Source organism: Halichoerus grypus, chromosome 7 (genome assembly GCF_964656455.1).
Source record: "Halichoerus grypus chromosome 7, mHalGry1.hap1.1, whole genome shotgun sequence".
Classification (NCBI taxonomy): Eukaryota; Metazoa; Chordata; class Mammalia; order Carnivora; family Phocidae; genus Halichoerus; species Halichoerus grypus.
This window is the reverse complement of record NC_135718.1, coordinates 26,324,489-26,350,925: the sequence shown is the minus strand read 5'-3', so window position 1 is coordinate 26,350,925 and position 26,437 is coordinate 26,324,489. Positions and strand designations below refer to the sequence as shown.

General features: G+C 48.2%; 1 protein-coding gene across 8 annotated transcripts in view; it reads left to right on the top strand.

Annotated features, from left to right (window-relative positions):
• GBF1 (golgi brefeldin A resistant guanine nucleotide exchange factor 1) overlaps nt 1-20,994 on the top strand; it is a 117,708-nt gene extending 96,714 nt beyond the window's left edge. For 2 of the 8 annotated variants that reach the window (XM_078077190.1, XM_036086487.2), the window contains 32 exons: nt 1,754-1,901; nt 2,234-2,457; nt 2,991-3,156; nt 3,600-3,811; nt 4,150-4,248; nt 4,792-4,986; nt 5,216-5,405; nt 6,294-6,434; nt 6,763-6,851; nt 8,300-8,502; nt 8,969-9,092; nt 9,377-9,502; nt 9,772-9,854; nt 10,520-10,756; nt 11,044-11,137; nt 11,510-11,686; nt 12,015-12,079; nt 12,163-12,286; nt 12,488-12,559; nt 12,706-12,800; nt 13,052-13,205; nt 15,510-15,735; nt 16,250-16,410; nt 16,544-16,790; nt 16,914-17,107; nt 17,976-18,126; nt 18,217-18,347; nt 18,546-18,647; nt 18,924-19,037; nt 19,188-19,368; nt 19,532-19,660; nt 20,130-20,994. In XM_078077190.1, coding sequence (XP_077933316.1) covers nt 1,754-1,901; nt 2,234-2,457; nt 2,991-3,156; nt 3,600-3,811; nt 4,150-4,248; nt 4,792-4,986; nt 5,216-5,405; nt 6,294-6,434; nt 6,763-6,851; nt 8,300-8,502; nt 8,969-9,092; nt 9,377-9,502; nt 9,772-9,854; nt 10,520-10,756; nt 11,044-11,137; nt 11,510-11,686; nt 12,015-12,079; nt 12,163-12,286; nt 12,488-12,559; nt 12,706-12,800; nt 13,052-13,205; nt 15,510-15,735; nt 16,250-16,410; nt 16,544-16,790; nt 16,914-17,107; nt 17,976-18,126; nt 18,217-18,347; nt 18,546-18,647; nt 18,924-19,037; nt 19,188-19,368; nt 19,532-19,660; nt 20,130-20,410 — 4,935 coding nt within the window. In that variant the 3' untranslated portion in view covers nt 20,411-20,994. Of the gene's footprint in view, nt 1-1,753; nt 1,902-2,233; nt 2,458-2,987; nt 3,157-3,599; nt 3,812-4,149; nt 4,249-4,791; nt 4,987-5,215; nt 5,406-6,293; nt 6,435-6,762; nt 6,852-8,299; nt 8,503-8,968; nt 9,093-9,376; nt 9,503-9,771; nt 9,855-10,519; nt 10,757-11,043; nt 11,138-11,509; nt 11,687-12,014; nt 12,080-12,162; nt 12,287-12,487; nt 12,560-12,705; nt 12,801-13,051; nt 13,206-15,509; nt 15,736-16,249; nt 16,411-16,543; nt 16,791-16,913; nt 17,120-17,975; nt 18,127-18,216; nt 18,348-18,545; nt 18,648-18,923; nt 19,038-19,187; nt 19,369-19,531; nt 19,661-20,129 lie in introns of all 8 variants that reach the window. The other 6 variants (XM_036086464.2, XM_036086480.2, XM_036086473.2 and 3 more) reach the window with 3 other exon arrangements.
• The last annotated feature ends 5,443 nt before the right edge of the window (nt 20,995-26,437 follow it).

Genomic DNA, 26,437 nt, shown 5'->3' with positions numbered 1-26,437 from the left:
CACGTTGGAGCTAGCTTTGCAGAGGTTAGAAAAGGAAACAGGAAGGACTAATCCTAGTGTAGGAACGAATCTCAATGAGTGACTGGCTTCTCAGTGGAAGTAGAACCACCTAGAGTTCCTGAAATTGGGAGGCCACCTAGAGAGAAGATAGCTCACAAAAGTGGATCCAGATGTTAGTACTTTTTGGACCTCAGTAACAATTGCTGATAAACTCAGGAGGTTCTTGTTTTCTCTCATTGATCTCTTGAGCTTCTTGACTGTATATTTGGCTGACTCTTACTCCCAGAACATTCTTTTTACCATGAACTTGCTACAGATGAGCTTCAGTGGTTACTGGAGAGAGCACCCTGGTTCCTGTGTAGCCACAGTGCTCAGAGCACTTGAAGCTCCATGCTAGGCATTTTACTGTAGGCATTTTGGAGATGGGGGGACAAGAAGTGTAAATCCAGTGTGAGGCTGTTGCTGTGTTAGTAAGAGCTGGGTGCAGGGCTCAACTCTTGGACCTCTTTCCTTTCTGGGTGGAGCTATTGGTAAGGAAGGAAGAATTATGTGGTTTCTAAGCAAAGGATCAGTGGTTACCCATGTTCGGGAGGGCTTGGAGAGGTTGAGGAAGGAGGCCTATCCTCCAAATACTAGAAGGAATCGAACAGGCGAAGGATAGCATGGGTATATTCAGCCTTTAGAAAGAGGCAGGGAGGAAGAATGCTTCTACTTTCTTAGAGGCATTCTGATGGTTCCTGGACCATTACTGTTGCCCAGTCCAGGGATGGTCCATCAGTCTAGGAATAGTATGGTATAACTGTAGAGGGACTGGTTTCAAACCCTAACAGAAGGCATCAAGACCAGGAAAATGAAATGGGCCTAAACAAAGTAGCTGTGAGCTTAGGGTGGAGAAAATACATAAAAACTTATATCTCAGAATAGTTCCCACAATAGGTTTTAGAGATTTTCCTTTGTGACTAAAAGGAAGCTATAGGAGAAATGGAAATACAGCAGGAGAGAAGGAAATGGAATAGAGCAAGGGTCCAAGAAATCAGTAGCCTTACCACTTGAAAACATAAAATTGCATCTAGAAAGACCCAACAGTGAGAAGGACAGGTCTCAATGATGTACCAAAATTGGGAGCAGTAGAGAGCAGAACAGCAGCATGACATGACCCTCCATCCTTAACTCCACAAATCGGCTGGGATACCACTCCTTCCTTAACTCCAAGGAATGAGCCTTTGACCAATCTGATGCAAAAATTTCAGAGAGCCAGGAATATGTTTAGAATCTAGGCCCAGTTCACGAAGCAGTGGGAAAGCTGAGTGTGACAGGGAAAGTGTAGACTCTCATAGTTGAGAGAACCATAGTTGGAGTAGGAGGCTGTGCTACAGGTAGTTGAACAAAGCCCAGGAATCCAGGACCTGTAGATCTGAAGCTTCGGGCAAAGGAGCCTCTGCCCTCACCCTTTCTACAAGAGGGCACCATCTACAGGACTTAGGATTGCCACCCAGGACTCAGGGAAGCAGAGTAATGTGTGATCAGCCTAAAAGTAGAATCTTTAGGAGGCTGCCAGGCTGATCTGTGAAGTGGCAGATGTAGAAGCCAGGTTAGAGGAGTAGGAATGTGCTCTGATGGTCTAGATTTTTCCTTTAGCACAAATGTGACATATAGTCTGTTTTCTAGGGACCAGTAGGAATAAAAGAAGGGAGATTTCTAGGGAAAGAATCTTAGTTTGAATACCAATGCTAATGAGGTATTCTATTTCCAGCTGAAAATGAGAGCAGGAGGCATGAGTGATTCATCCAAGTGGAAGAAACAGAAGAGATCCCCCCGGCCCCTGCGCCATATGACCAAAGTCACATCAGGTTCAGAGCTGCCCACCCCCAATGGAACTACCTTATCCTCTAACCCCACAGGTGAGTGCCCTGGGTTGCTTCCCCTGATTAGGATAGAAGAAAATGTCCCTCCTCTCTTGGGGATTTTAATATTGTAAACCAGCCAATTGAGGGGCTTTGGTCTTTCTGCTAAGTGCAAAAAGGAAAACTCCAGGTCTGTTCAGACTGTGACCATTTAGCAATTCTGCAGTGACTTAAGGTTGTTCTCCTTCCAGAGGAACTCTGACTACTTTAGAGACCATCGTTTACTGAGATTATTATGCAGTCTAGGAAACAGAGCCCCTGGTGCCATGGAGGGTATGTGTTTTGCACAGAGTCTCTCATCTTCAAGCCTTACTTACTTTGCTTGGCAGGGGGCATGCCCTTCATTGATGTGCCCACTCCCATCTCCTCTGCAAGTTCAGAAGCTGCCTCAGCGGTGGTCAGCCCCTCTACAGACAGTGGCCTGGAGTTCTCCTCCCAGACCACCTCCAAGGAGGACCTTACTGACCTGGAACAACCTGGCTCTCCAGGGTCTAGCACAGCTACAGAGCCTGGCAGCAGTGAGCTAGGGGTTCCTGAGCAGCCTGACCCCCAGGTATGGCTTTGATTTCTAAAGGCCCCTCTCTAGTCTTCTCCTGTGGGAATTGGCTTGATCCTTTGCATCCTTTGTCCAGGCCTTGGCTCAAAAGAAGGTTGGGTAGGGGGTTATTTCTTGTTTCCTAGAATCAGCTGTGCTGTGTAGAAAATCCACAGCAAGACTCACTGTGAGAGGTAGCTCATGGGATTTATGAAGTCATGCATACAGGTAGTACTTGGCAGAGGTGAGGGAGATGGCCATAGCTTTGTCTGGAAGGTAATGATCTAAACCCCAAGCCTAAGAGAGCCTCTGTTGCCTCTAGAGTTCTAGTCACTTTAGGTCAACTGATGCCTCAGGAGGTGCATTCTGAGTCTTTCATCATACTCTGCCCTGAGCCACCTTGCATCTTGCATTGATTCATAAGCCCACTGAGCTGGCCCTACACCTGCAGTCCATTAGAGACACTTGGAGCATAGGCACTTCAGGGGAATAAGTTCCAAGTTGCTCTTGTTTCATCCCTCTTCCTATCCCCCTGCTACTGGTCATAGCAGGAAGGGGTCCATGTGGAAAAGGCCCAGTCAGCATCCGTGGAATCCATCCCTGAAGTGTTAGAGGAGTGCACGTCCCCTGCTGACCACTCTGACTCTGCCTCTGTCCATGACATGGATTACGTCAATCCCCGGGGTGTGCGCTTTACACAGTCCTCCCAGAAGGAAGGTGAGTTCTCTCAGGCAGGCTGTGCCTGTTCACCTCCCCCATCCTGCCCACTAAGCATCCTGAGTCTAGACCATCTTGGGCCCAAAGTGTCTTCTGGTCCAGGTTCTAGACCATTTTCTGGTCAGGAAATGGAATCAAGCCAGAGGACTGTTGGCTTGGATGGAGCCCTTCTCTAACTTATACAGAGAGGGACTTTGGTGGACAGTAGGAAGTGAGAGGGAAGAATAGAAAGCTTGGGACTTTTAACAGAAGGTAGGATCATCAATTCTGATTGCCTTCAATAAGTGAGAGTAACCTTCTTACCTCCCCAGAAAGAAAACTTTTTTTTTCCCTTGAAGAGAATCACTTATCTGAAATTGCCTTGTATAATGCAGGGCAGGCCGGGCCAAGCTGTCAAGCCAGTTGTTTCTTAGCAATCCCACTTTACTCCTGGCCTTCCCTAGGTACAGCTTTGGTCCCCTGTGGTCTTCCCTGCATCCGTGAGCTCTTCCGCTTCCTCATCTCCCTGACCAATCCACACGACCGCCACAATTCAGAGGTTATGATCCACATGGGACTGCATTTGCTGACAGTGGCTCTTGAATCAGCCCCTGTAGCCCAGTGCCAAACCCTCCTGGGCCTCATCAAGGATGAGATGTGCCGCCACTTACTGCAGGTAAGACTGGATTTCTAGAGGGGCTCTGAGCCCCTGGCTGTTTTTCAGGGTCTCTTAAGGACCAAGAGTGCACAGGGACATTTGGCTGATTGGTGCAAAAAGTATAGGATCCAGAAAAGAACCTCCCTCCCCAGTTGGCCAGTGGTCATTGTCAGAAGGATACTATTAGTTCCCTGGGGACTCTGGCAGCCAAAGAGAAATACGGGAATGGCTAGATACAGAGTTCCCTTAGAGCACAGGACCTTAGTGGCAGCCTCACACAGTTTGTTCTCCTGCTTTTCTCTTGGTTGAGCCATAGGTTCAGAAAGCTAATGATTTAACCCTACTCTGATCTCTAGCTACTCAGTGTAGAGCGACTCAACCTTTATGCTGCTTCCCTGCGGGTATGCTTCCTGCTGTTTGAAAGCATGAGGGAGCACCTCAAGTTCCAATTGGAGGTGAGTGTATTGAACTTGGAAGAAGAAAAAAAAAAAAGATGTATGGCATCTTCAACGGGGCCAGCTCTGTCATTCTGCAGGGATGGGATTTAGGGGCTCCTGTAGACAGTGCTTTTAGCCTCCATAGTTTGGTTCATTGGCTGGCCTCTTTGGTGGAGAAATTTAAAGAAGCCCAGAGGAAACAGGCTGGCTATAAAATGAGAGAAGCCAAATATGAGGACTGGTAGACAACCTCACCATGAGTGGGTATGATTTTCTGCCTAGCAGTTCTTCTGCAGCACAGGCAAGCAAGTCAAACTGGTCAGGCTCACATAGAGAGCACAAAGAGGGGCAATAGCAACTTGTTTTGGATGAGGTGTGAGGTAGAGAGCCAGGCCTCCCCCAACATGGAGGCCAAAGAGGATAGAATACCTTTAAGGGTCTCTTAATGCATGCCTCCTGGCTGGACTTCTCCTTCTTGTGTTTAATGGTTTACCTGTCTAATTTTTCTCTCCTATCTTGAATCCTTTCCCTCCCAAATGGCTATTACTGGATTATTGCCAGATGTACATCAAAAAGCTCATGGAGATCATCACTGTGGAGAACCCCAAAATGCCTTATGAGATGAAGGAGATGGCACTGGAGGCCATTGTGCAGCTCTGGCACATCCCCAGTTTTGTCACTGAGCTCTATATCAACTATGATTGTGACTACTACTGTTCGAACCTCTTTGAAGACCTCACCAAGCTGCTGTCCAAGGTGCTGAGCATTATTACTGGCCTCTAGAAAGGCTCTGTTAAGGAAATCTCTCTGGTGGTAGTGAGCATACTATATGCGGGGTGGGAAACACTTGAGAGTTGGGGAACAGGAAGAAGAAAGGCATTTTCTCAGGACAATGTAGAAGTTACAGGCGGTTTCAGGGTTTTTGGAAAAGGATAAAGTGTAAAGTATTCTCACCTCAAGTCTACTGGATCTGTTTACTTTCCAGAATGCCTTCCCTGTGTCTGGTCAGCTCTATACAACACACCTCCTGTCTCTTGATGCCCTGTTGACAGTGATTGACAGCACTGAGGCCCATTGCCAGGCCAAAGTCCTCAACAATCTTACCCAGCAAGAGAAGAAAGAAGCAGCCAGACCTGGCTATGAGGCAGTAGATGGCTCCCGAGAATCCAGCAATAGTGAGAGGCATTTCTTTCTTTGAGGATCCCAGGGTTCTATGCTTATCACTTCTCTACTCACTGAATCCTCTCTCCAGCCATTATATCACTTCCTCTGGGGGCTCTCCCAATTCTGTGTTTCCAGGGTTTGGTGGTTTGAATCATTGGCCAGGCATATTAGCAAGACTCATGGACTTGTCCTTTTCTTATCCTCCACACTTTGGCTTTCTTATAGAATTATTATTATTTAATTAAAGTATAGTTAACAGGGGCACCTGGGTGGCTCAGTTGGTTAAGTAACCAACTCAATATCGGCTCAGGTCATGATCTCAGGGTCGTGAGATCAAGCCTTGCGTTGGGCTCTGAGCTCAGCATGGAGTCTGCTTGTCCCTCTCCCTCTACTTCTCCCCCTGCTCATGTGTGTGTGCACATACTCTTTCTAAAAGAAATAAATAAAATCTTTAATAAAATAAAGCATAGTTAAAATACAATGTTACATTAGTTTCAGGTATACAACATAGGAGTATTATTATTTTTTTATGGGGAGAAAAGAGAACCTAGATTAAAGGATATAGGATTTCTGTTCCTGAAAGGTCCAGGTCCTACCTTCCCCCACTCCCAGTATCTGCTTCCACCCTGATTAATCTTCTCTGACATCCCCTTGAGACTGAGGTTGCAGAAGATCAGAGAAGGGGACTAGGTAATCTCTATTAAATTATAGAATCTAATGCTTGACTAACCTGGGGCAGTGACTACTTATTTGGGCTTAGGTTTGTTGTCTTCAGGCCTGGTGACCTGTGTAGGTCTGTGTGGGACCTATCCAGATCTCCTTGGCCTAATACATAACTTCTCTTGCAGCTCTGCTTGATTTCCTACCCCATCTTCATTTATTTTCTTCTCTCTTACCAGCTGAAAGAACAGCCAGTGATGGGAAACCTGTAGGCATAGCCCCAGACATCCCAGGCCTACATCTGCCAGGCGGAGGGCGGCTGCCAGCAGAACATGGGAAGCCAGGATGCAGTGATCTGGAGGAAGCTTCTGACTCTGGGGGTGGGTACTGGGTGTCCATGATCCTCAGCCCCCTCAACTGGAGGGTCTGGTGGAGAGCAGAGGGAAGGGGGGCGGGGGCACAGACACCCTAAGGCAGTTGAACCTTGACTGCTCACCCATGCCCTCAAACATGGAGAGAGGAAATAAAATGTTTGGAGCCCTAGAAGATAGGACTTCTAGGAACATGGAAGACTGATGAGGACAAGAAAATTTCTGAGGCATTCTCCTTCTTCACTAGAGAGTGTATTGGCAACCTTCCAAAAGCCATTATATTGTAAAAGTGATCTTATGGGTTTTTCCTTTTCTTCCTCCCATCTCCCATTCCTAGCTGACAAAAAGTTTACCCGGAAGCCACCTCGATTTTCCTGTCTCCTGCCAGATCCACGGGAACTGATTGAAATTAAAAACAAAAAGAAGGTGTGTATGGCTATCCCCAGAACTTAGCTTCTGCCTGCCTCTGTCTGGGTGTCTTTTGTAGGGTTTCTGTCCCAGAGGATAAGGGAGAGTCTAGCAGCTCATTGGACGGTTTCCCAAGGCTAATCTTTGCATTTGTTGGGACTTCAGCAACCACCCAGTCTCCTTTGAAAGCCTTCACTTCTAAGCCATGTAATTAGGCATACCCTGTTGTGTGCCCCTGGGCAAATGCTGCCCTGGGTGAGAGCCAGTTGTTACTGGTGGTAACAAGAACCTGGGACCTGGTATCATGTGAGTCGCTGGAGGTTATTGGTCATCTCGAGCTCTGGGGTAAGGATTGGCAGTGTAAGGGAATCGACATTTATCTGGTGCTTTAGAAAAGTTCAAAAAAAATTTTTTTTAAACACAGAAAACCTTTTGTTTAACCCTTTCTTCCTCTTATGGTCAGCCTAAATGACTGGTTTATGTGTCCCCTTGATTGCAGGGCTGTGACTCAACAGACAAAAAGTTGAGTTATCATCACAGTTAGTTCACTTTGTCCTTAAAAGTTGGAAAACTGAAGAAAGAAGGGAAATCTAAGCTAGGCTATAAACAGATGCCAGGATGGCTATAAAACTCGAGAGAAGAGGGACGCCTGGGGGGCTCAGTTGGTTAAGCGTCTGCCTTCGGCTCAGGTCATGATCCCAGGGTCTTGGGATCGAGTCCCGCATCGGGCTCCTTAATCGGCAGGGAGCCTGCTTCTCCCTCTGCCTGCTGCTCCCCCTGCTTGTGCTCGCTCACTCTCTCTCTCTCTCTCTCTCTCTGACAAATAAATAAAATTTTTTTTAAAAAACTGGAGAGAAGAGAACCTTCTCTAGTCTCTCTTCTACTTTTTCCTGGTTGCCAAGTTGGTGGAGAAGGGCTGCATCTTGAGAACTCAGAAAATGAGTGAAAAGGAGCTCCTCAGCTGCTGCTGCTGCTGCTGCTGCTGCTGCTGCTGCTGCTGCTTCTTTTTCTTCTTCTTCTTCTTTTAAGTAGGCTCCATGCCCAGTGTGGGGCTTGAACTCACAACCCTGAGATCAGGAGTTGCATGTTCTATCCGCTGAGTCAGCCAGGTGCCTCTTATAGTGCAATTTTTAAAAAATTATATATTTTATTTTATTTATCTTATTTTATTTTTTAAGTAATCTCTACACCCAACATGGGGCTCAAACTTACAGCCCTGAGATCAAGAGTTACATGCTCTACCAACTGAGCCAGCCGGGCACCCCAGTTCCTCAGCCAGTTCTAATTAGACATGAAGATTGGGAAGAGCTATGGCTGGTATGATCCAGCCTTAATTTTGGAGTCACTTAGAACCACATCCTAGGAGCCCATTAGATGACCAGCTGTGGACCATGATGGAGTTCAGCCTGGCCTTGTCTGGTTTAGGAGCAGAGCAACTTATGACACCTCTGGTATCTCTCCTCCAGCTGCTAATCACTGGCACAGAGCAGTTCAACCAGAAACCAAAGAAGGGGATCCAGTTTCTGCAGGAGAAAGGCCTCCTCACCATCCCAATGGACAACATAGAGGTAGCCCAGTGGCTCCGAGAGAACCCTCGGCTGGACAAGAAAATGATTGGAGAGTTTGTGAGTGACCGAAAAAACATTGACCTGTTGGAGAGCTTTGTGAGGTGAGGAAGTGGCAAGAAATGGGGGACATAGTTGGTGATCAAAGGGCAAGGCATCCCTCCCTCAAAATGGTCTCAGTCAGTTCCTGCTGGTGACCTAGGTCACACACTCTTCCTCTTCCCATGACTTATGTCTATTGGACCTGAGAGAGTCTCCAGCAAGATAGCTTTGGGAGCCATTCCATTCTGCATAGAGAGCATTGCATAAGGGTAGACCAGGGTTCCTGAGCACGAGGTAGTTCTAGTGGATGAGGTTTCCAGGCAAGAATGCACTGATGTGGAAAGTACTAAAATTAGGAGTTACCAGATTCTAGTCTGTGTAGAGATGGCCACAAGATTGTTCCCCTTTGCTAGAGCCTTCAGCCTCCTCTGTTCCAATATGAGGTTAGAGGGACTAGAGCTAATAGGGAGCCCAACATTTGCAGCTTATATATCTTTAGCCTCTTTGTCCTTATTCCTTTCCCTCTAGCACCTTCAGTTTTCAGGGTCTACGGCTGGATGAAGCTCTTCGCCTCTACCTGGAAGCCTTCCGCTTACCTGGGGAAGCACCAGTCATCCAGAGGTTGCTGGAGGCATTCACTGAGCATTGGAGAGTGAGTTGAGTGGGAGGGCCTGAGCCTGGCATCCCAGGTTCATTTGACTGGAGGGTTTTTATGGCTTCAACTGAAGGACCCAGCTGCTGTCTCCTAAGAAGGCTGAGAGCAACATCAGCAAACTTTCCATAGAGATATCAGCTTCTGTTAAGGAGTTCACAAGAGGTTGGAGGCTTTCTGGCTGGTAACCCCCCTAGGTACCCAGCACTGGCCAGTGGGTTGGTAGTGAAGGTTTGATTGGCCAGAGAAGGGCATTGATACAGGTGGGGTCTTTGCTTTTTCAGAATTGTAATGGCTCCCCATTTGCCAATAGCGATGCCTGCTTTGCCCTGGCCTATGCTGTCATCATGCTTAATACTGACCAGCACAACCACAACGTTCGCAAACAGAATGCACCCATGACTCTAGAGGTAAGCTTGGATCCCAGCCAAGGCAGAGAGGGTCCAGCACAGTTTTGGAGGTATAGCAGGAAGGACATGGGATCTTTCAGTGGGCACAATGGACAGAGTTTGTCCAAGGGAATCAGGGAGGGCTGGCCAATCCAGGAAAATAACTGGGTTAGGGATGTGGGCTCTTTCACTTACTGTTTCCTTAGTCCTATTTACCGTAGACCCAGGAGTTCTTTAGGTGGGGCTTCAGCATTGACATATGGGGGAAAAGCTTATTGGCCTGTCTCTAGGAGTTTCGCAAAAACCTAAAAGGTGTGAATGGAGGCAAGGACTTTGAACAAGACATCCTGGAGGACATGTACCATGCCATCAAGTGAGTATTTGTGGAGAATAGTTGGGCATCTCATTAAGCAGAAGCACACTACTTCCTTTTCCAGATTTTAGAGTTCCATCAGACTTCAGTGATTCATATGCCCTGGATTTAGCCTTGAGACTCAGCTGGGCAGCCCCTCTTCCCATTTATTTCTTAAAGAAGCCTGAATAGTACTGGAGCTCTAGTACTCTGAGCCAGGATCTAAACTGCCCCTGCTAAGTAGAATATAATGGGCCCATTTTCTGAACCCAGAGCATCTGGGTTTTCCTGTTCAGCTCACAAGATGCATTCTGAAGCTGGTAGAGAACCCAAGATGGGCACTGGAGGGTGAGGTTTGGGTCAGAGATCAGAGATGGGACACTTAGTTTTTTACTGTAAATCAGAAAGGGTAGAGAGAAATGTTCATCCTCTCATACCCAGAAAGAATGGAGATCTCACTACAGAACTAAAGGCCCCAGTTAGAGACAGGGCTTTGAGATTATGGGGCATTACTAGGTGCTTCCTTTTTTTCTCCCTGGTCCCACTAGTGGGTAGGAAGTAGACCACTGAGCTGCACTTTTGGTGACCTCTCACTGATGGACTGTGCCAGTATGGGCAACACCTGTTGTCCTAGTTTGGAACCAGTTAGGAGCAGTGCATCTACTCTTTCCTTTACCTCCTGACAGGAATGAGGAAATTGTGATGCCTGAAGAGCAGACAGGCTTGGTTCGGGAGAACTATGTGTGGAATGTGCTGCTTCATCGAGGTGCCACCCCAGAGGGCATATTCCTTCGTGTGCCTGCTGGCAGCTATGATCTTGACCTCTTCACCATGACATGGGGCCCCACTATTGCTGCCCTTTCTTATGTCTTTGACAAAAGCCTTGAGGAGACAATCATCCAGAAAGCCATCTCAGGCTTCAGGTAGCCCAGCTGTGGCCTTGGTCTTGACCTCCTCTCACCTCTCTGGGCAAACATGGTTGCCTCCATGCCTTTCTGATTCCTACTCATATTTTTATTAGAAAGGGTTTTCTCTGAGTTTTTGAAAGGAGGCTGAAGCATGGGAAAGCTCAGTCTTAAACAGATTGAAGAGTAAAAGGTTTCTTCCTGGGACTGATTGGGGAAGAATCCCAAGTAAGCCTCCTCAGGGACTTGGAAGGGCTGCCTGGCCTTCCAGTGACTCACTCTGTTTCTGGAATGTGAAATTACAGGAAGTGCGCCATGATCTCCGCCCACTATGGCCTCAGCGATGTGTTTGACAATCTCATCATATCTCTGTGCAAATTCACAGCTCTTAGCAGTGAGGTGAGCAGGGGTAAGAACTGTGTACTTAAGAGTTCCAAAGGAGGACCTCTCTTTTAGCCATAAATCTATCCTTATCTGTGGAGCTGTTTTCCCTCGGCATATTCTTTCACTCCCCCTAGACTACAGTAGCACTTAGGCCATTTCTATTTCACACCCCCTAGGATGAGAATAGTGTCACCTCATGCAGTTGGGATGGGAGAGGAGATGCATCAGTGGGGAAGGCCTTAACCAGGTTAGCCCTTCCTACCAGTATTAGGGGGGATTGAACCATAACAAGCAGAAGGACCCTTGGGGAACTATAGGTAAAGGCCTAAGAGATCTCCTTTCCAGACATTTGCCAGACCCTAAGCCTTTTCTCATCTTCCTTTTCAGTCTATTGAGAACCTTCCCAGTGTGTTTGGAAGCAACCCCAAAGCCCACATTGCAGCCAAGACAGTATTCCATTTGGCCCATCGTCATGGTGACATCCTGCGGGAGGGCTGGAAGAATATCATGGAAGCCATGCTACAGCTCTTCCGAGCCCAGCTGCTGCCCAAAGCTATGGTGGAGGTAATTCTTATAGGAAACTAGTGGACAATAAAAGGCAAAAGCTCATAAACTATGTGCTATCTGTGTATGGAACTGGTTGAGAGTAGCACTGGGCCCGGTGACTGCTGAAACTTACCAGGAACACCTTAAATGTAAGACCACAGATCTTGGGCGAGGGGATAGCTGTAAAAGAAGGCTGATATAAGCCATTGCCAGTCACCAACTGTAGGGAGCCCAGTCAGGAGTGTGGGGCACTGAGCTACAGGAAGAAAGCCAGAGAATTTTGCGTGGAGAAGCAGAAAATGCAAAGGGCATGTGGAAGGAAATTATTCTTGACCTGATTTTCCAGGTAGAAGATTTTGTGGATCCCAATGGCAAGATCTCTCTACAGAGGGAGGAGACACCATCAAATCGGTAAGGGCAGATCAGAGGCTAAAGGCCTTGGAGAAGGAGGGTCGGAACTGTGGAGCTCACCAAGGTTTGAACTCTTTCTATAGAGGAGAGTCGACAGTACTAAGCTTTGTGAGCTGGCTGACACTAAGTGGTACTGAGCAGTCTAGTGTGCGGGGCCCATCCACTGAGAACCAAGAGGCCAAAAGAGCGGCCTTGGACTGTATCAAGGTAACTGCCTCTGCCTACCCTTGGTAAACAAGCCTAGATCCCTCCCTACTGGATGGATGCTGCCCTAGAAACTGAAGAGTAGAATCATCCAGGGCTTATGACCAGAGCTGATGCCTTTTGTCCTCTCTCCCTAGCTCTTGGGAACATTCTCTTCCCTCCAGCCCTTGTCACTGACCCTCCTCCCTCTTGCATCCCCTCTAGCAATGTGATCCAGAAAAGATGATCACAGAAAGCAAGTTCCTTCAGCTGGAGTCACTGCAGGAGCTCATGAAGGTACAGAGTGAAGAGGGAAGAGGAGGGATGAAAGGGCTGGCTGTGTCTGGGAGGGGAGATGGAGACAATGGTGACTGCCTTAATTTCTGTCCGGGCAGGGCCGGTGGCTGACTTCTCCATGCTCTCCTGCTATTGTTGTGCTTTAGGCTCTGGTCTCAGTGACACCAGATGAAGAGACATATGATGAGGAGGATGCTGCTTTCTGCCTAGAGGTGCTGCTGAGGATTGTGCTGGAGAACAGGTAGAAGGCAGTCTTTAGGCAGGCCTCATACTGGGCTTGTGCCGAAGGGATGGAAGACTGGAGCCATCTTGCTGAGTGGGCTTTAGGGGCAAGAAGCACATGTAGCTGTAGGCAGTGGAGAAGCTTGTTTATTATACCTGCCTGCTTAGGGTATAATACCAATGAGCCCTGAAAGGCCTAACCTGGATCAAAAAGACTTATTGCCCAGTGGCCTCTCCAACTGAGACTGTCCTCACCCTTATGTTCCTCAGGGACCGTGTGGGTTGTGTGTGGCAGACTGTCCGAGACCATCTATATCACCTGTGTGTCCAGGCACAGGATTTCTGCTTCCTTGTAGAGCGGGCAGTGGTGGGGCTGCTGCGCTTGGCCATTCGACTACTCCGAAGAGAAGAGATCAGTGGCCAGGTAAGCAGAGTACAGCCTGGAGGGCAGGAAGTATGCAGGGGACTAAAGCCACAGTGTCAGTTATGGGTATGGCCTGAGACAGAGAGTACATTTAGTGCCCCATAGCGTGAGTCTGGTTATCTACCACAGGGCTAGAGGAATCTAACAGGTGGCATTAGGGATAAGTCTAGAATGGTCTCAGGTATGAAGCTGGTACTTAGCACCTCTGCAGGCTCCTATGAATCTGCTCTGTAGGGTTGGATGGCTACTGCCTTGTGGTAGTCTCAGCCCTATACCTGGTTTCCTGGTTCTCGTGCTTAGGACCCTCCTGAGATCTCTTGGCTCAGGTATAAAAGACAGCCAGCATAGAACTAATAAGTGAGTTCAGCAAGGTCACAGGATATAAGATTAACACAAAAAATCACACAGGGGAGGTGGGTGGGGGGATGGGTTAAATGGGTGATGGGCACTATAGAGGGCACTTGTAATGAGCACTGGGTATTATATGTAAGTGATGAATCACTAAATTCTCCTCAAAACAAATACTACACTATATGTTAACAACTTGAATATAAATTTAAAAAAAGGGGGGGGGGCGCCTGGGTGGCTCAGTCGTTAAGCATCTGCCTTCGGCTCAGGTCATGATCCCAGGGTCCTGGGATCAAGTCCCGCATCGGGCTTCTTGCTTGGCGGGGAGTCTGCTTGTCCCTCTCCCTCTGCCTGCCTCTCCCCCTGCTTGTGTGTTCTCTTTCTTTGACAAATTAAAAAAAAAAATTTTATTTATTTTGAGAGAGAGAATGTGAGTGAGCATGTAGGGGGAGGGGCAGAGGGAGATAGAGAGACTCTCAAGCAGACTTCCTGCTGAGCAGGGAGCCTGACACAGGGCTGGATCTCACGACCCTGAGATCATGACCTGAGCCAAAATCAAGGGTTGGACGCTTAACCGACTGAGCCACCTAGGCACCCCTCAAAATAAATCATAGATTTAAATGTAAAATGTAGAACTATGAAAACTTTAGGAAGAAACCTAGGAGATTATCTTCAGGAGCTAGGAAAAGAATTCTTAGGCTTGACACCAAAAGCACAATCCATAAAAGGAAAAATTGGTAAATTGGACTTCATCAATTTTAAGAACTTATACTCTAGGGGTGTGCCTCTTTTTGCCCCCAACCTTAACCCCTGGCAATCTGTCCGTAACTTTTATAATTCTGTCATTTCAAAAATGTTATATAAATGGAATTGTTTTTAAAAGGTCAACCTGTGGTGGTGGAACTATTCAACATATTGACTAGTGAAGGATACACAAACCTAAAATTAGGTGATTAAATTATGTAGAACTTAATACACACGTGCATACACATATGAGTAAAGTAAAACTGGGAAACCTGAATAAGATCAGTAGATTGTATCAATGTCAGTATCACTTATCATTTACTATAGTTTTACATAATGTTACCATTGGGGTAAAGGGGGCAAAGCATACAAAGGATCTCTTTGTATTATTTCTTTTTTTTTTTTTTAAGATTTATTTATTTATTTTGAGAGAGAGCATGTGCACATGAGTGGGGAAAGGGGCAGAGGGAGAAGACAGAATCTCAAGCAGACTCCCCGCCAAGTGCAGAGCCCAATGTGGGGCTCGATCCCACGACCATGAGATCATGACCTGAGCCGAAATCAAGAGTTGGACATTTAACTGACTAAGCCACCCAGGCATCCCTCTGTATAATTTTTTACAACTGCATATGAATCTACAGCTCAATAAAAATTTTAATTAAAAAAAAAAACAGGGGGCGCCTGGGTGGCTCAGTCGTTAAGCATCTGCCTTCGATTCAGGTCATAATCCCAGGACCCTGGGTTTGAGCCCCGCATTGGGCTCCTTGCTCGGTGGGGAGCCTGCTTCTCCCTCTCCCACTCCCCCTGCTTGTATTCCCTCTCTTGCTGTCTCTCTGTCAAATAAATAAATTAAAAATCTTAAAAAAAAAAATTAAAACTAAAGAAGGGACACCTGGATGGCTAGTTGGTTAAGCATCTGCCTTCGACTCAGATCATGATCCCAGGATTCTGGGATTGAGTCCCGAATCGGGCTCCCTGCTCAGCAGGTAGCCAGCTTCTCCTTCTGTCTCTCCCCTGACTCATGGGCTCTCTCTCTCTCTCAAAAAAATAAATAAAATCTTTAAAAAAAAAAAAAATTGAAGAAAAGACCAGCAGCAGTACTCTTAGGAGGGTTCTAGCCAAACCATCCTCACTGGCCTAAGGAAACTGGTGGGGAAGGAGTCCAGACAAGAAGCTGTGTGCCCACTTCCTGCTCCCCACCCACCCACCCAGGTGCTGCTCTCCCTGCGCATTTTGCTGCTAATGAAGCCCAGCGTGCTGTCCCGAGTCAGTCACCAGGTAGCCTATGGGCTCCACGAACTCCTTAAGACCAACGCAGCCAACATCCACTCAGGTGATGACTGGGCCACCCTCTTCACACTGCTGGAATGCATTGGCTCAGGTGTAAAGCCTCCAGCTGCCCTGCAGGCCACAGCCAGGGCTGATGGACCTGATGCTGGTAAGCCCTTTCCCAGGGAGACCCTCATTGGCAGATCAAGTTATGGCCCCGGGGGTTGAGACAGGAAAACAAAATAGAGGTTATTGTATTTAGCAGATTAAACACCCCTGATTTCCGCCATCTGCTTCCAGAGCTTCCTATACCCACTGGCCTTTCCCCAGCACTCATGGGTTAAACAGTATGAAGGCTAGTAGGCAACATAGATGTCTATGACACTAGGCTTCCTACTGTCCTGAGGACTATTTTCTCAGAAACTATGTCCTCCCCACCACCCCCATCCCCTGACAGCTGCTACTAGATGCCATCAGGAGCCCAAATTAGCCTACTGCCCCATTTGGCCAAGAGAGAATCTATCCAGACCATCCTTCAGCCCCCTGGTGACAGGGCTGAAACTAAGCTGGACCAAGAGAGAGGAGAGGCCAGGCTTCAGCACCTATTTCTTAGAACGGAAATCATCCTTAATCCCAGTGTCCCCATTTCCACCCTGACTCTTCTCTTCTCCCTGCTGACTCAGGGGCCCAATCAGACAGCGAACTCCCATCCTACCATCAGAATGATGTGAGCCTGGACCGAGGATACACTTCTGATTCAGAGGTCTACGCTGACCATTGCAGGCCTGGCAAGATCCACCGATCAGCCACAGACGCTGATGTGGTCAACAGCGGCTGGTTAGTGGTGAGTGAGCATACAGGCAGTGGGTGAGTCTTCCCTCCTTGGCCTGTGGGAAAGATTCCTGGTCCTCCGAAAGGGCATCTAAGGGAAGATCAGGCTCAAGCCTGGGTTCCCAGCAACTCTGTGTACTTTACAGGTGGGGAAGGATGACATCGATAACTCCAAGCCAGGTCCTGGGCCCAGCCGGCTAGGCCCTTCACCCCTGGTCAATCAGTACAGCCTAACAGTGGGGCTGGACCTCGGGCCACACGATACTAAGTCCCTGCTTAAATGTGTAGAATCTCTGTCCTTCATCGTGCGTGATGCTGCCCACATTACACCTGACAACTTTGAGCTCTGCGTCAAGACTCTCCGCATCTTTGTGGAGGCCAGTCTGAATGGCGGTGGGTTACCCAATGAAGGGGCAGCTGGGGAGTAGCCATGTGAATATACGGGGGAAAGGGAGGAAAAGGTAGGCCATCTGTGTCCATGATGTAGAAATGTAACCTGGGTCTGACTCTGCTCAGGGTGCAAATCCCAGGAAAAACGTGGCAAGAGTCACAAATATGATAGCAAAGGAAACCGCTTCAAGAAGAAATCCAAGGACGGCTCAGTGCTTCGGCGGCCTCGAACCTCCAGCCAACATGCCACTCGGGGTGGGCATAGTGATGATGATGAGGATGAAGGTGTGCCTGCCAGCTACCATACGGTGTCTTTACAGGTCAGTCAGGACGTAAGTATGGCATCCTTTACTTCCTTTCCTCTCCCTGCCCCTGACATTGGGAGTGTGGGCAGGGCCAGGGACAGCCAGGGCTGAGAGGAAGGGCCTGTGTTTTCCAACCCAGGGCCTCGGCCACCACTTCCACAGTGTTCCCCTATCCAAGACCACTGTAAATCTTTGTTTGCTTAATATTTAAGATTTATGTTTTGAATAAGTAATATATACACGTGGTACAAAGTTCAGAAGTACTAAAAGGTAAACAGATAAAAGTAAGTCCTATTCCATTCCTGCCCCCAGCTGCTAAGTTCCCCTCCCCAGAGGTAGACGCTGCCACTAGTTTCTTGCCTATCCTTCCAGAATTCTTTGTCTATTCAAGGCGTATAAAGTTTATTTTATGAGCAGACTTTTTATCACTAAAAAAATGGAGAACTAATTGCCTTAAATAGAATAACCTTAGAAAAATTATGAAAACAAAAAATTGAAGTTGACCAGACACTGTTGCCCACCAAAGCCTCTGAGCCTGAGGTTTGCTTTCTGTTTTTAAAACAAAATTAACAAGATGAAGCTTTATCTGTCATCAGAAGGTATGCAAGAGAATTGAAAATACCTTTTTCACTATGTAATTCATTGTTATTACACACTCATTCCACACACCTCCTTATATCTCCTCCACTAGGATTAATACCCAACTTTGGGAAACACTGGCTGGCAGGGGACAACCAGCTCATGAAGTCGAGAAAGAGGGGTGAGGGGTAGAGTATGGTGTGACTGTACTAGGGGCTCCTTTGAGGACTCAGTCAGGGACAGTGTTGGGGGGCATCAAGCAGACCTTACCCCAGCTCATTTCCTGCCCCTCCTGTGACTCCAGTTGTTAGACCTGATGCACACCCTGCACACTCGAGCGGCCTCGATCTACAGCTCTTGGGCGGAGGAGCAGCGCCATCTAGAGACAGGTGGCCGGAAGATTGAAGCTGATTCCCGCACCCTCTGGGCCCACTGCTGGTGCCCGTTACTGCAGGGTAAACCTCAGGGGAGCAGGCAGGGCAGGGGCAGAGGTGGAGCTGGAACTTGGGATGCCTGAAGGATCCTGAGCCTGTTCTCACTCTCAGGCATCGCCTGCCTGTGCTGTGACGCCCGGCGCCAGGTGCGGATGCAGGCACTGACCTATCTACAGCGAGCACTGCTGGTACATGATCTGCAGAAGCTAGATGCCCTGGAGTGGGAGTCCTGTTTTAACAAGGTGGGACTTCCCTCTAGTCTTAAAGTTCAAATCCTTAAGACAGGGAGAACTGGGCAGCCTGAAGAGCCCGTAATGTCAGTCCTCAGTTTGCATCCTACCTTTCCTTCTGCTCTGTGCTTATCCATCCCAGCCCCTGGCTGCCTTGGAGTAAGGCTGCCAACTGACCCGTTAGGGACAAATTGGCTCTTTACCCACCAGGTGCTGTTTCCTCTACTGACCAAGCTCTTGGAGAATATCAGCCCTGCAGATGTGGGTGGGATGGAGGAGACTCGAATGAGGGCTTCCACACTGCTGTCTAAGGTACTGCTCACCACCCTCATTTACCCACTCTCCCCATACCTGCCTTTTTGCGAGGACAAAGCCAGGGCTTCTCCTAGGACCTGGAGATGCAATGTGGGTGCTTGGGACCCCCAGCTATGGAGACTCATCAGGACCCAGGGACCTGAGAGGATTCTGGAATTCAGAGGAATCTCTGATTTAGGATTCCCATGCAAGATAGGACAGGCTTGCCTCCCAGCCCTAGAGAGGGATGCGGATAGCTCCGACCCTTCACTAAAATGGGCTGGCGGGCCTTAGGTCTTCCTGCAGCACCTGTCTCCACTGCTGTCACTCTCTACTTTTGCGGCCCTCTGGCTGACCATTCTGGACTTCATGGACAAGTATATGCACGCAGGCTCCAGTGACTTACTGGTATGTTCTACCTCAGCCCAACTCCCACTGCCTGCTTCCTCTCCCACCTGCTGGGAAGACATGCTGTTTTGCCCTTGGTGGCTGCCACCTCCTTACCATGTCCCCGCCATGCCCTCTTTCCTATTTACATGGTCCCACTGCCACCAACAGTCAGAGGCCATCCCTGAGTCTCTGAAGAACATGCTTCTGGTGATGGACACAGCAGAGATTTTCCACAATGCAGATGCCCGAGGAGGCAGCCCCTCAGCCCTCTGGGAGATCACCTGGGAGCGCATTGACTGTTTTCTGCCCCATCTACGAGATGAGCTCTTCAAGCAGACTGTCATCCAGGGTAGGGGGCTTAGTTCAGCTTTGTCAAAAGAATCCTCATCAGAGAGTCTGGAGCTAATACTTAGTTCTCTGTACTCATATCAGTGGGAAGACTGGTGGGTAGCCAGGGCTGTGCTTGAAAGAAAACACTAAGAGCTGCCACCTGGTTTTTCTGCCCTCCCCAGACCCCATGCCCATGGAGCCACATGCCCAAAAATCTCTGGCCTCAGCCCATATGACTCCTGCTGCTGGGGACACAAGGACACCTGGCCATCCACCTCCCCCAGAGATGCCTTCTGAGCTGGGGGCCTGTGGTGAGTCCTTTTGAGCTAGCCTCCTGGGTGTTGAGCAGGAAGTAGGAAGCCTAAGAGGAGGCCCAGAGTAGTTTGGGATTACTGCTGAGCATGGGCTGTGAGCCAGGGGAAGGAGGGAACCAGAGTTCTTCCTGTGGGAAATGGCAGGGCCAAATAAGCTATGGGATGAGCTATCTGCTTGAGATTTTCAGGCTTGGAAGGAGAAGGCTAGATCAGGAACTTGGAATAAATATGCAGGGGTTGCCCTTTGGGGATTCTAGTAAAGATCAGATCAGAACTTACCTGACTGGAGGTAAGAAGCAAAGGAGTTAGAAGGTAGATATAAGATAGCTGGATATTTCAAGGGGAGATTCCCAACTACTTAGCCTGATAGGGGTCATTTTGTTCACGGGAATGGGGAGAAGCAGAGATTAGGTAAACCAGCTGGGGAATGTAAAGGAGTCTGACCAGCCCCTTGCTCTCCCTATAGACTTTGAGAAGCCTGAGAGCCCTCGACCTGCCAACAGCAGCTCCCCTGGATCACCAGTGGCGTCTAGCCCCAGCAGACTGAGTCCTACTCCAGATGGGCCTCCTTCCCTGGCTCAGCCCCCACTAATCCTACAGCCCTTGGCCTCCCCACTGCAGGTGGGCGTACCACCCATGACTCTGCCCATCATCCTCAACCCTGCTCTCATTGAGGCCACCTCACCAGTGCCCCTCCTGGCCACACCCCGCTCCACAGACCCCATGCCCACCTCCGAGGTCAACTAAGGCAGGCCCCTCAGAGGTTAGGACCAGTACTTCCTACCAGACTGTCCCCAGCCACCCTTCCAGCTGTCCCCAGGGCACAAACTTTTCAGGCCCAGCCTGAGCTGCTGTTACTGCTACTTGGATAGGGACCTGAAAAAGAGAAGTTTTATAGCCCCTCCTAGGACCCACAATCAGGATGGGGGACCTTCTTCCTCAGCTCTCCATTCCTGGGGGTCTAACCTGAGAACACACTCAGGTATCATGTGCAACCTGGCAGCCCTGGGGAGGCGTCTCTGTGCCAACCCATAGTACCTGTCCTCCTGCCCCTCCTGCCCCTCCTGCCCCTCCTGCCCCTCCTGCCCGTGGTCAGGCACTGAGAGCCAAGCCAGCCACTCTGCACTTTGTGTCCCTCTCCCATCTTCACTCCCATCAGCGCTGGGCCACCACCTCCAATTCTTCCTCTTTTATTAATTAGTCAGTTTGGAAAGTTGATTGGCACCATGGAGGGTTGGCAGGTGGGGCTGGACAGAGGGACATGTACATATGGAAAAACAAGACAACAATGGACTTTTTATGATGTAATAAATGTCTTAGTACCAATGTCACTGCCTTACCTGCTGGTGTCCTTCTTGAGCTTATGGGCACCGTGTTACTGGGATACCTAGGGCTTGGGCCTTGCGTGAAGAGCAGTGAGGCTGAGCCTACCAACAGTCTGGCCCATGTCGCCCCAGGCCAGCAGCCAGCCAGACGCCAGTCAGGATTCCTTCACCAGTGCTGCTGCCCTACACCACCACCATGTCACGGGGGGTATGCCAGGAGGTTGGTATTGTCCTCTTCCCTCACTGCTCCAAGGTTGATACCTGACACAGTCTGAACTGGGGTCAAAGTCAAAGGGAAGGTGAACCAGAGTTGAGCTGTAGTTATTCAGAAGCCTTCCCTCAGATGTACGCCATGGTCCAGGAGCACAAAGGGGAGACCGTGGGGCTTTAGGAGCTGTCTTGCCCACAGCTATGATTTTGGGTTTCTGGGCACAGGGCATTTGTTTTGGCCCCAGACTGAGGAGGGAAATTTTGTCCTGCCCTACAGTCCCCATCCATCTCACTTTCTGAAGCATGATTGGGGAACCTTTCCCATTCTTCCCCTTTGTGTCAGGGTAAGACAAGTGGGAGTGTGCGCGGGGCAGGCAGCGTGGCTCGTGCAGGCTGAGGCACTGTGGGTGGGATGCAGGATGCAATGCACGAAGCTTTCCCAGGTGAAGCCTCTACATGTCTTGGCTTCCTCCTCCACGGTAGTCCCTTCCCTCTCTAGGGGGGGCAAGGGAGTGGTACCACCTGTCATACACCAGCTGGCCTCCACCATGGAGAGTTAGGGGCGCTCAGCCTCTCCATGTGGGCCCAGCTGGCTATATGATCGACCAGTCAGGAGCTTGGACTCCCCTTTGCTCAGCACAACCACCTGGATGTTGCTGGGTGTCTAGACCTCAGGAAGTGCCTTCCACACGTGTAGGAAAGGGTACCTTGGAAATGGTAACAGCCTCATGTGGAAAAATACTGACATGTGACCTCCTACACTAGTTTTTCCCTCTTCCCTTCCTTCTACCCAGGTAGTTCAGACCATGCCTGGTTTCCACACTAACCAGAAGCCTTGTCTGACCCCGTCCCTAGGAAAATTAGGAGTATGGCTGCACTCCTGATCTGTACTTTTCTGTATGAATGCTGAAAGGCCTGGGTCTTCAGTCAGGTAGACACTAGGGCCCTCGGCTTCGGCTGAGGTGTCTTTATTCTCCCATCTGAGCTCCACAAGTGCTGCCTTTCGAAGCTTCCCTGTGGGGGAAATAATGTTGGCTACTGCAAAGGAATTTGAAGGTCATCCTGTGAACAAAAGAATATGACAAGTCTGTGCCCCTCAGTCTGCAAATATTGGAAAGAAGCTGGAATGATTGCAAACTGACCCTCTCCCCATTGGGTTGCAAAATAACACTTGGAAGTCTCATTCTCTTAAAGATCAGCTGACACATACATGACTTAACGTTATTGACAAATGTTCTCCCTGAGAAGGCAAAGGAAGCTACAGAAGAAGCTAATATTCAGGCCCCAATTCTAATCAACACAGAAGGACTTGGTGATGTGGAAGTGCCAGAACAACTTTTAGGAAAGTAACAGTGTGACCCAGAGGAAAGTGTTGGTCTCCATGGTGTCTCCTATAAGAACTCCAGGATAGCAGATTTCAGAAAGTCCAGAGGAAAGCTAGGGACCTAAGACCAAACGTGGAGAAGTGACATTGTTGGAGCACTGTATGTGTCAACAGTAAGTGCGTTGGCCACACAACTGTGTAGAGGGGTTTACTCTTACGGATGAGGCAACGGGTTCAGAGAGGCCAAGTCCTAGGTCTGCCTCACTCTAAACCTCATGGTCTTTCCTATGACACTTCCTCAATTCAAAAGTGGTGGTGGTGGTGGTATGGAAACCCTTCAAAGCTACATATATTTTCCATAGCTCTTAAGAAATAAAAGGTTGAGGGGCACCTGGGTGGCTCAGTCAGGCATCTGTCTGCCTTTGGCTCAGGTCATGATCTTGGGGTGATGGGATTGAGCTCCACATCGGGCTCTCTGCTCAGCAGGGAGTCAGCTTCTCCCTCTCCCTCTGTGATATCTCTCACTCACTCTCAAATAAAAAATAAAATCTTTTTAAAAAAGTAAAACATTGAGCATCTGAAGGGACATGTTATTACCTAGTGAGCTAAGAGTTCACTAGAAAACTAGAAAGAGATGCACACGAAGAATAAATGAATTTTCTAAGCACATAATGGTATCAGGAAGGATGAATTACAGAATTAGCTACAAGGGACACATACCTCCCCCTGCCCCCCCAAAATGCTAAGAACAACAAAAAATGTGGGTATTTGAACCCTCGGGTATTTAATTTTGTTCAGGGTTCACTGCTTGGGAGACGAGTGGCCATGAGTAAGCAAGAACCACTCAGCCCCTGGGCTTCAACTGAGGAAAAACTTTATTTTTTTTTAAATATGTATTTATCTATCTATCTATTTATTTATGAGAGAGAGCCAGCACAAGCAGGGGGGACAGCAGAGGAAGAGGGAGAAGCAGACACCGCTGAGCAGGGAGCCCAATGCTGAGGGATCCCAGGACCCTGGGATCATGACCTGAGCCAAAGGCAGATGCTTAACTGACTGAGCCACCCAGGTGCCCCGAGGAAAAAGAACTTTGGTTCAAATACCCCCTCCTTGAAATATTCTTCCCTTGGCTTCTGAGACACTAGTTTTCTTTGGTTCTCTTCTACCTCCCTGGCCATACCTTTTTTTTTTTTTTTTTTAAAGATTTTATTTTATTTATTTGACAGCCAGAGAGAGAACACAAGCAGGGGGAGCAGCAGAGGGAGAGGGAGAAGCAGGCTCCTTGCTGAGCAGGGAGCCCGATGCGGGGCTCGATCCCAGGACCCCGGGATCATGACCTGAGCCGAAGGCAGATGCTTAACGACTGAGCCACCCAGGCGCCCCTGGCCATGCCTTTTAAATTTCCTTTGTTGGCACCTCCTCATTCCTCATCTCCATAGACTGTGAACATTGGAGCACCCCAGGGCTCAACCCTTGGTCCTCAAATTCTTTCTCCACACTCAATTGCTGGGTGATGTTGTCTACTGTCAAGACTTTAAATACCATCCACTTTTTGTCCAACTACCCCCATCATCTCCACTTGCATGCCTCACAGGCTCTCAAATATAACAAACTTAAAGGAAAAATTATTGATCCCCCCCCCAAATCTGCTCCTCCCCCACTGTGCCCCATGTCACTAAAGGACTTCATTCTTCCAGGTTCTCATGCCAAACCTCCCCCAACCCCTTCTCATATCTACATCCAGTTCCTCAGCAAGTCTTGTCGCTTTTATCATTCAAATCTATCTGGAATGTGACTACTTCTCACCATCCTCACTCACTATCACCCAAGTCCAAGCCATCGTCTGTTGGACCACTGGTCTCCCTCCTTCATTTCAGTCCTATATGCTCTCTACTCTCCACACAGTGAAGTGTATCTTTTTAAACCATGTCATACCGGGATGCCTGAATGGCTTAGTTGGGTGGGTGCCTGACTCTTCTTTTCAGCTCAGGTCATGATCTCAGTGTCATGGGATCAGGCCCCGCATGGGGCTCCATGCCCAGCGCAGAATCTGCTTGTCGCTCTCCCTCTGTTCCTTCCCCTGCTCTCTCTCAAATAAATTAATTAAATCTAAAAAAACAAATGTCATATCGTTTTCACTCCACTGCTCAAAATCCTCCAAAGGCTTTTTTTTTAAAGATGTTATTTATTTATTTATTGCCAGAAAGAGAGAGAGAGCAGCAGCAGAGGGAGAGGGAGAAGCAGGCTCCCCGCTGAGCAGGGAGCCTGACGGGAGCTTGATCCCAGGACCCTGGGATCATGACCTGAGCCGAAGACAGGCGCCCAACCGACTGAGCCACCCAGACGCCCCCCCACAAAGGCTTTACATCTCACCCAGAACAGAGTCCAAAGTTCTTACTTTATCCCACCTACCTAAGCTTCTTGCTTTCTCAGATATACCAAACACATTCGTATTGAAACTTTACACTGCTAGTCCCTCCTCCTGGAATGTGTTTCCCTCTGATAGCCACATCACTCCCTCACTTTTTTCAAGGCACTGTTCCAATGTTACCTCATCAGAGAAGCCTTCCCTCCACTGCTACAAAGAAAAGCCTTGTTACAACTTCTTTGCCTACTTAATTTTTCTGCTAGCCCTTATCACCAACTGAACATCCATTTGATTTTTATCTATAAACAAAGACATTGTGTTCTAGAGTAGGCCCTCACTATTGGTGAATGAATGGAGTGAATTTATGGTGCCTCTTCTTTGGGCCAAGTGTAGTCCTAGGGCTAGGTACAGGAACAGATAATCATTAGGCTGGAAATTAGTGGTGAAGAGGTTTCTTAATCCCAGATAGATGAGGCTATAGCAACTGACAATAAACTACTTTGAATCAGTTAAAATCTCCAGGCCCAACGTTGGGAATTGTTGGAGCTGGCTGATGGATACATGGGGGCTCATCATACTATTCTATATGTTTGAAATTTTTTAAAGGTTTTATTTATTTATTTATTTACTTATTTATTTAGGAAAGAGCACAAACGGGGAGAGGGGGAGAGGGAGAGGGAGAAACAGACTCCCCGCTGAGCAGGGAGCCCAGTGCAGGGCTCCATCCCAGGACCCCTGGATCACGACCTGAGCCAAAGGCAGACACTTAATCCGATTGAGCTTCCCAGGCGCCCTATGTTGGAAACTTTCTATAATAGAGTTTTTCTTCTTTAAAAATCTTCAGATAAATTACAGCTCAGAATCTTATATTTAGAAATAGCTCAACCTCTACGGGCTCTTTTAGAGGCAGTTGTGGAGACTGGAAGAATTCATGCCAATTCCAGCTGGTAGTTTATGAGCGCTTTGAAAGGACAGTTGTAATCATTGGCAACCAGCACAGGCTAAGTTGAAGTATACCAAACTAACCTCATTTTGTTTTAATGTAAGGGTTAAGGATCTGGTTCACCACGGGACTGTAGTAGACAATATCCCTGGATTTCAGCAAAATTTTTGGTGGTATTTTATAATATTCACTTGAGAGGCTCACAGTGGGATGGAAAGGCCTGCTTTGTTTTATATCAGTTTAAGGAAGAGCTTCATCCTAGAATTAATAGACTGGGTATTTTGAACTCTCACTCTGTCCCTTTCTAGCTGTTGTATTTGGTCACTACTTCACCTCTCTGAGCCTTAATTTCTTCATCAGTAAAGGTAATATTTACCTCCAAGGTTGTTGGGAGGAAAAATAAGAACTTATACTAACAGTACCTTAACATAGTACTTGCCACATTCCATTTGCAAGATGAAGAGGAGGGTGAAATAACAGGAAATAGCTCATATCAAGGGCTCTAAGAGTCTGCTTTTTATGCAGACCTATGCAGGCCTGTAAATCCATTATTAAGGTCAGGGGCGGAGGCCCCTGAGTGGCTCAGTGGGTTGAGCATCTGCCT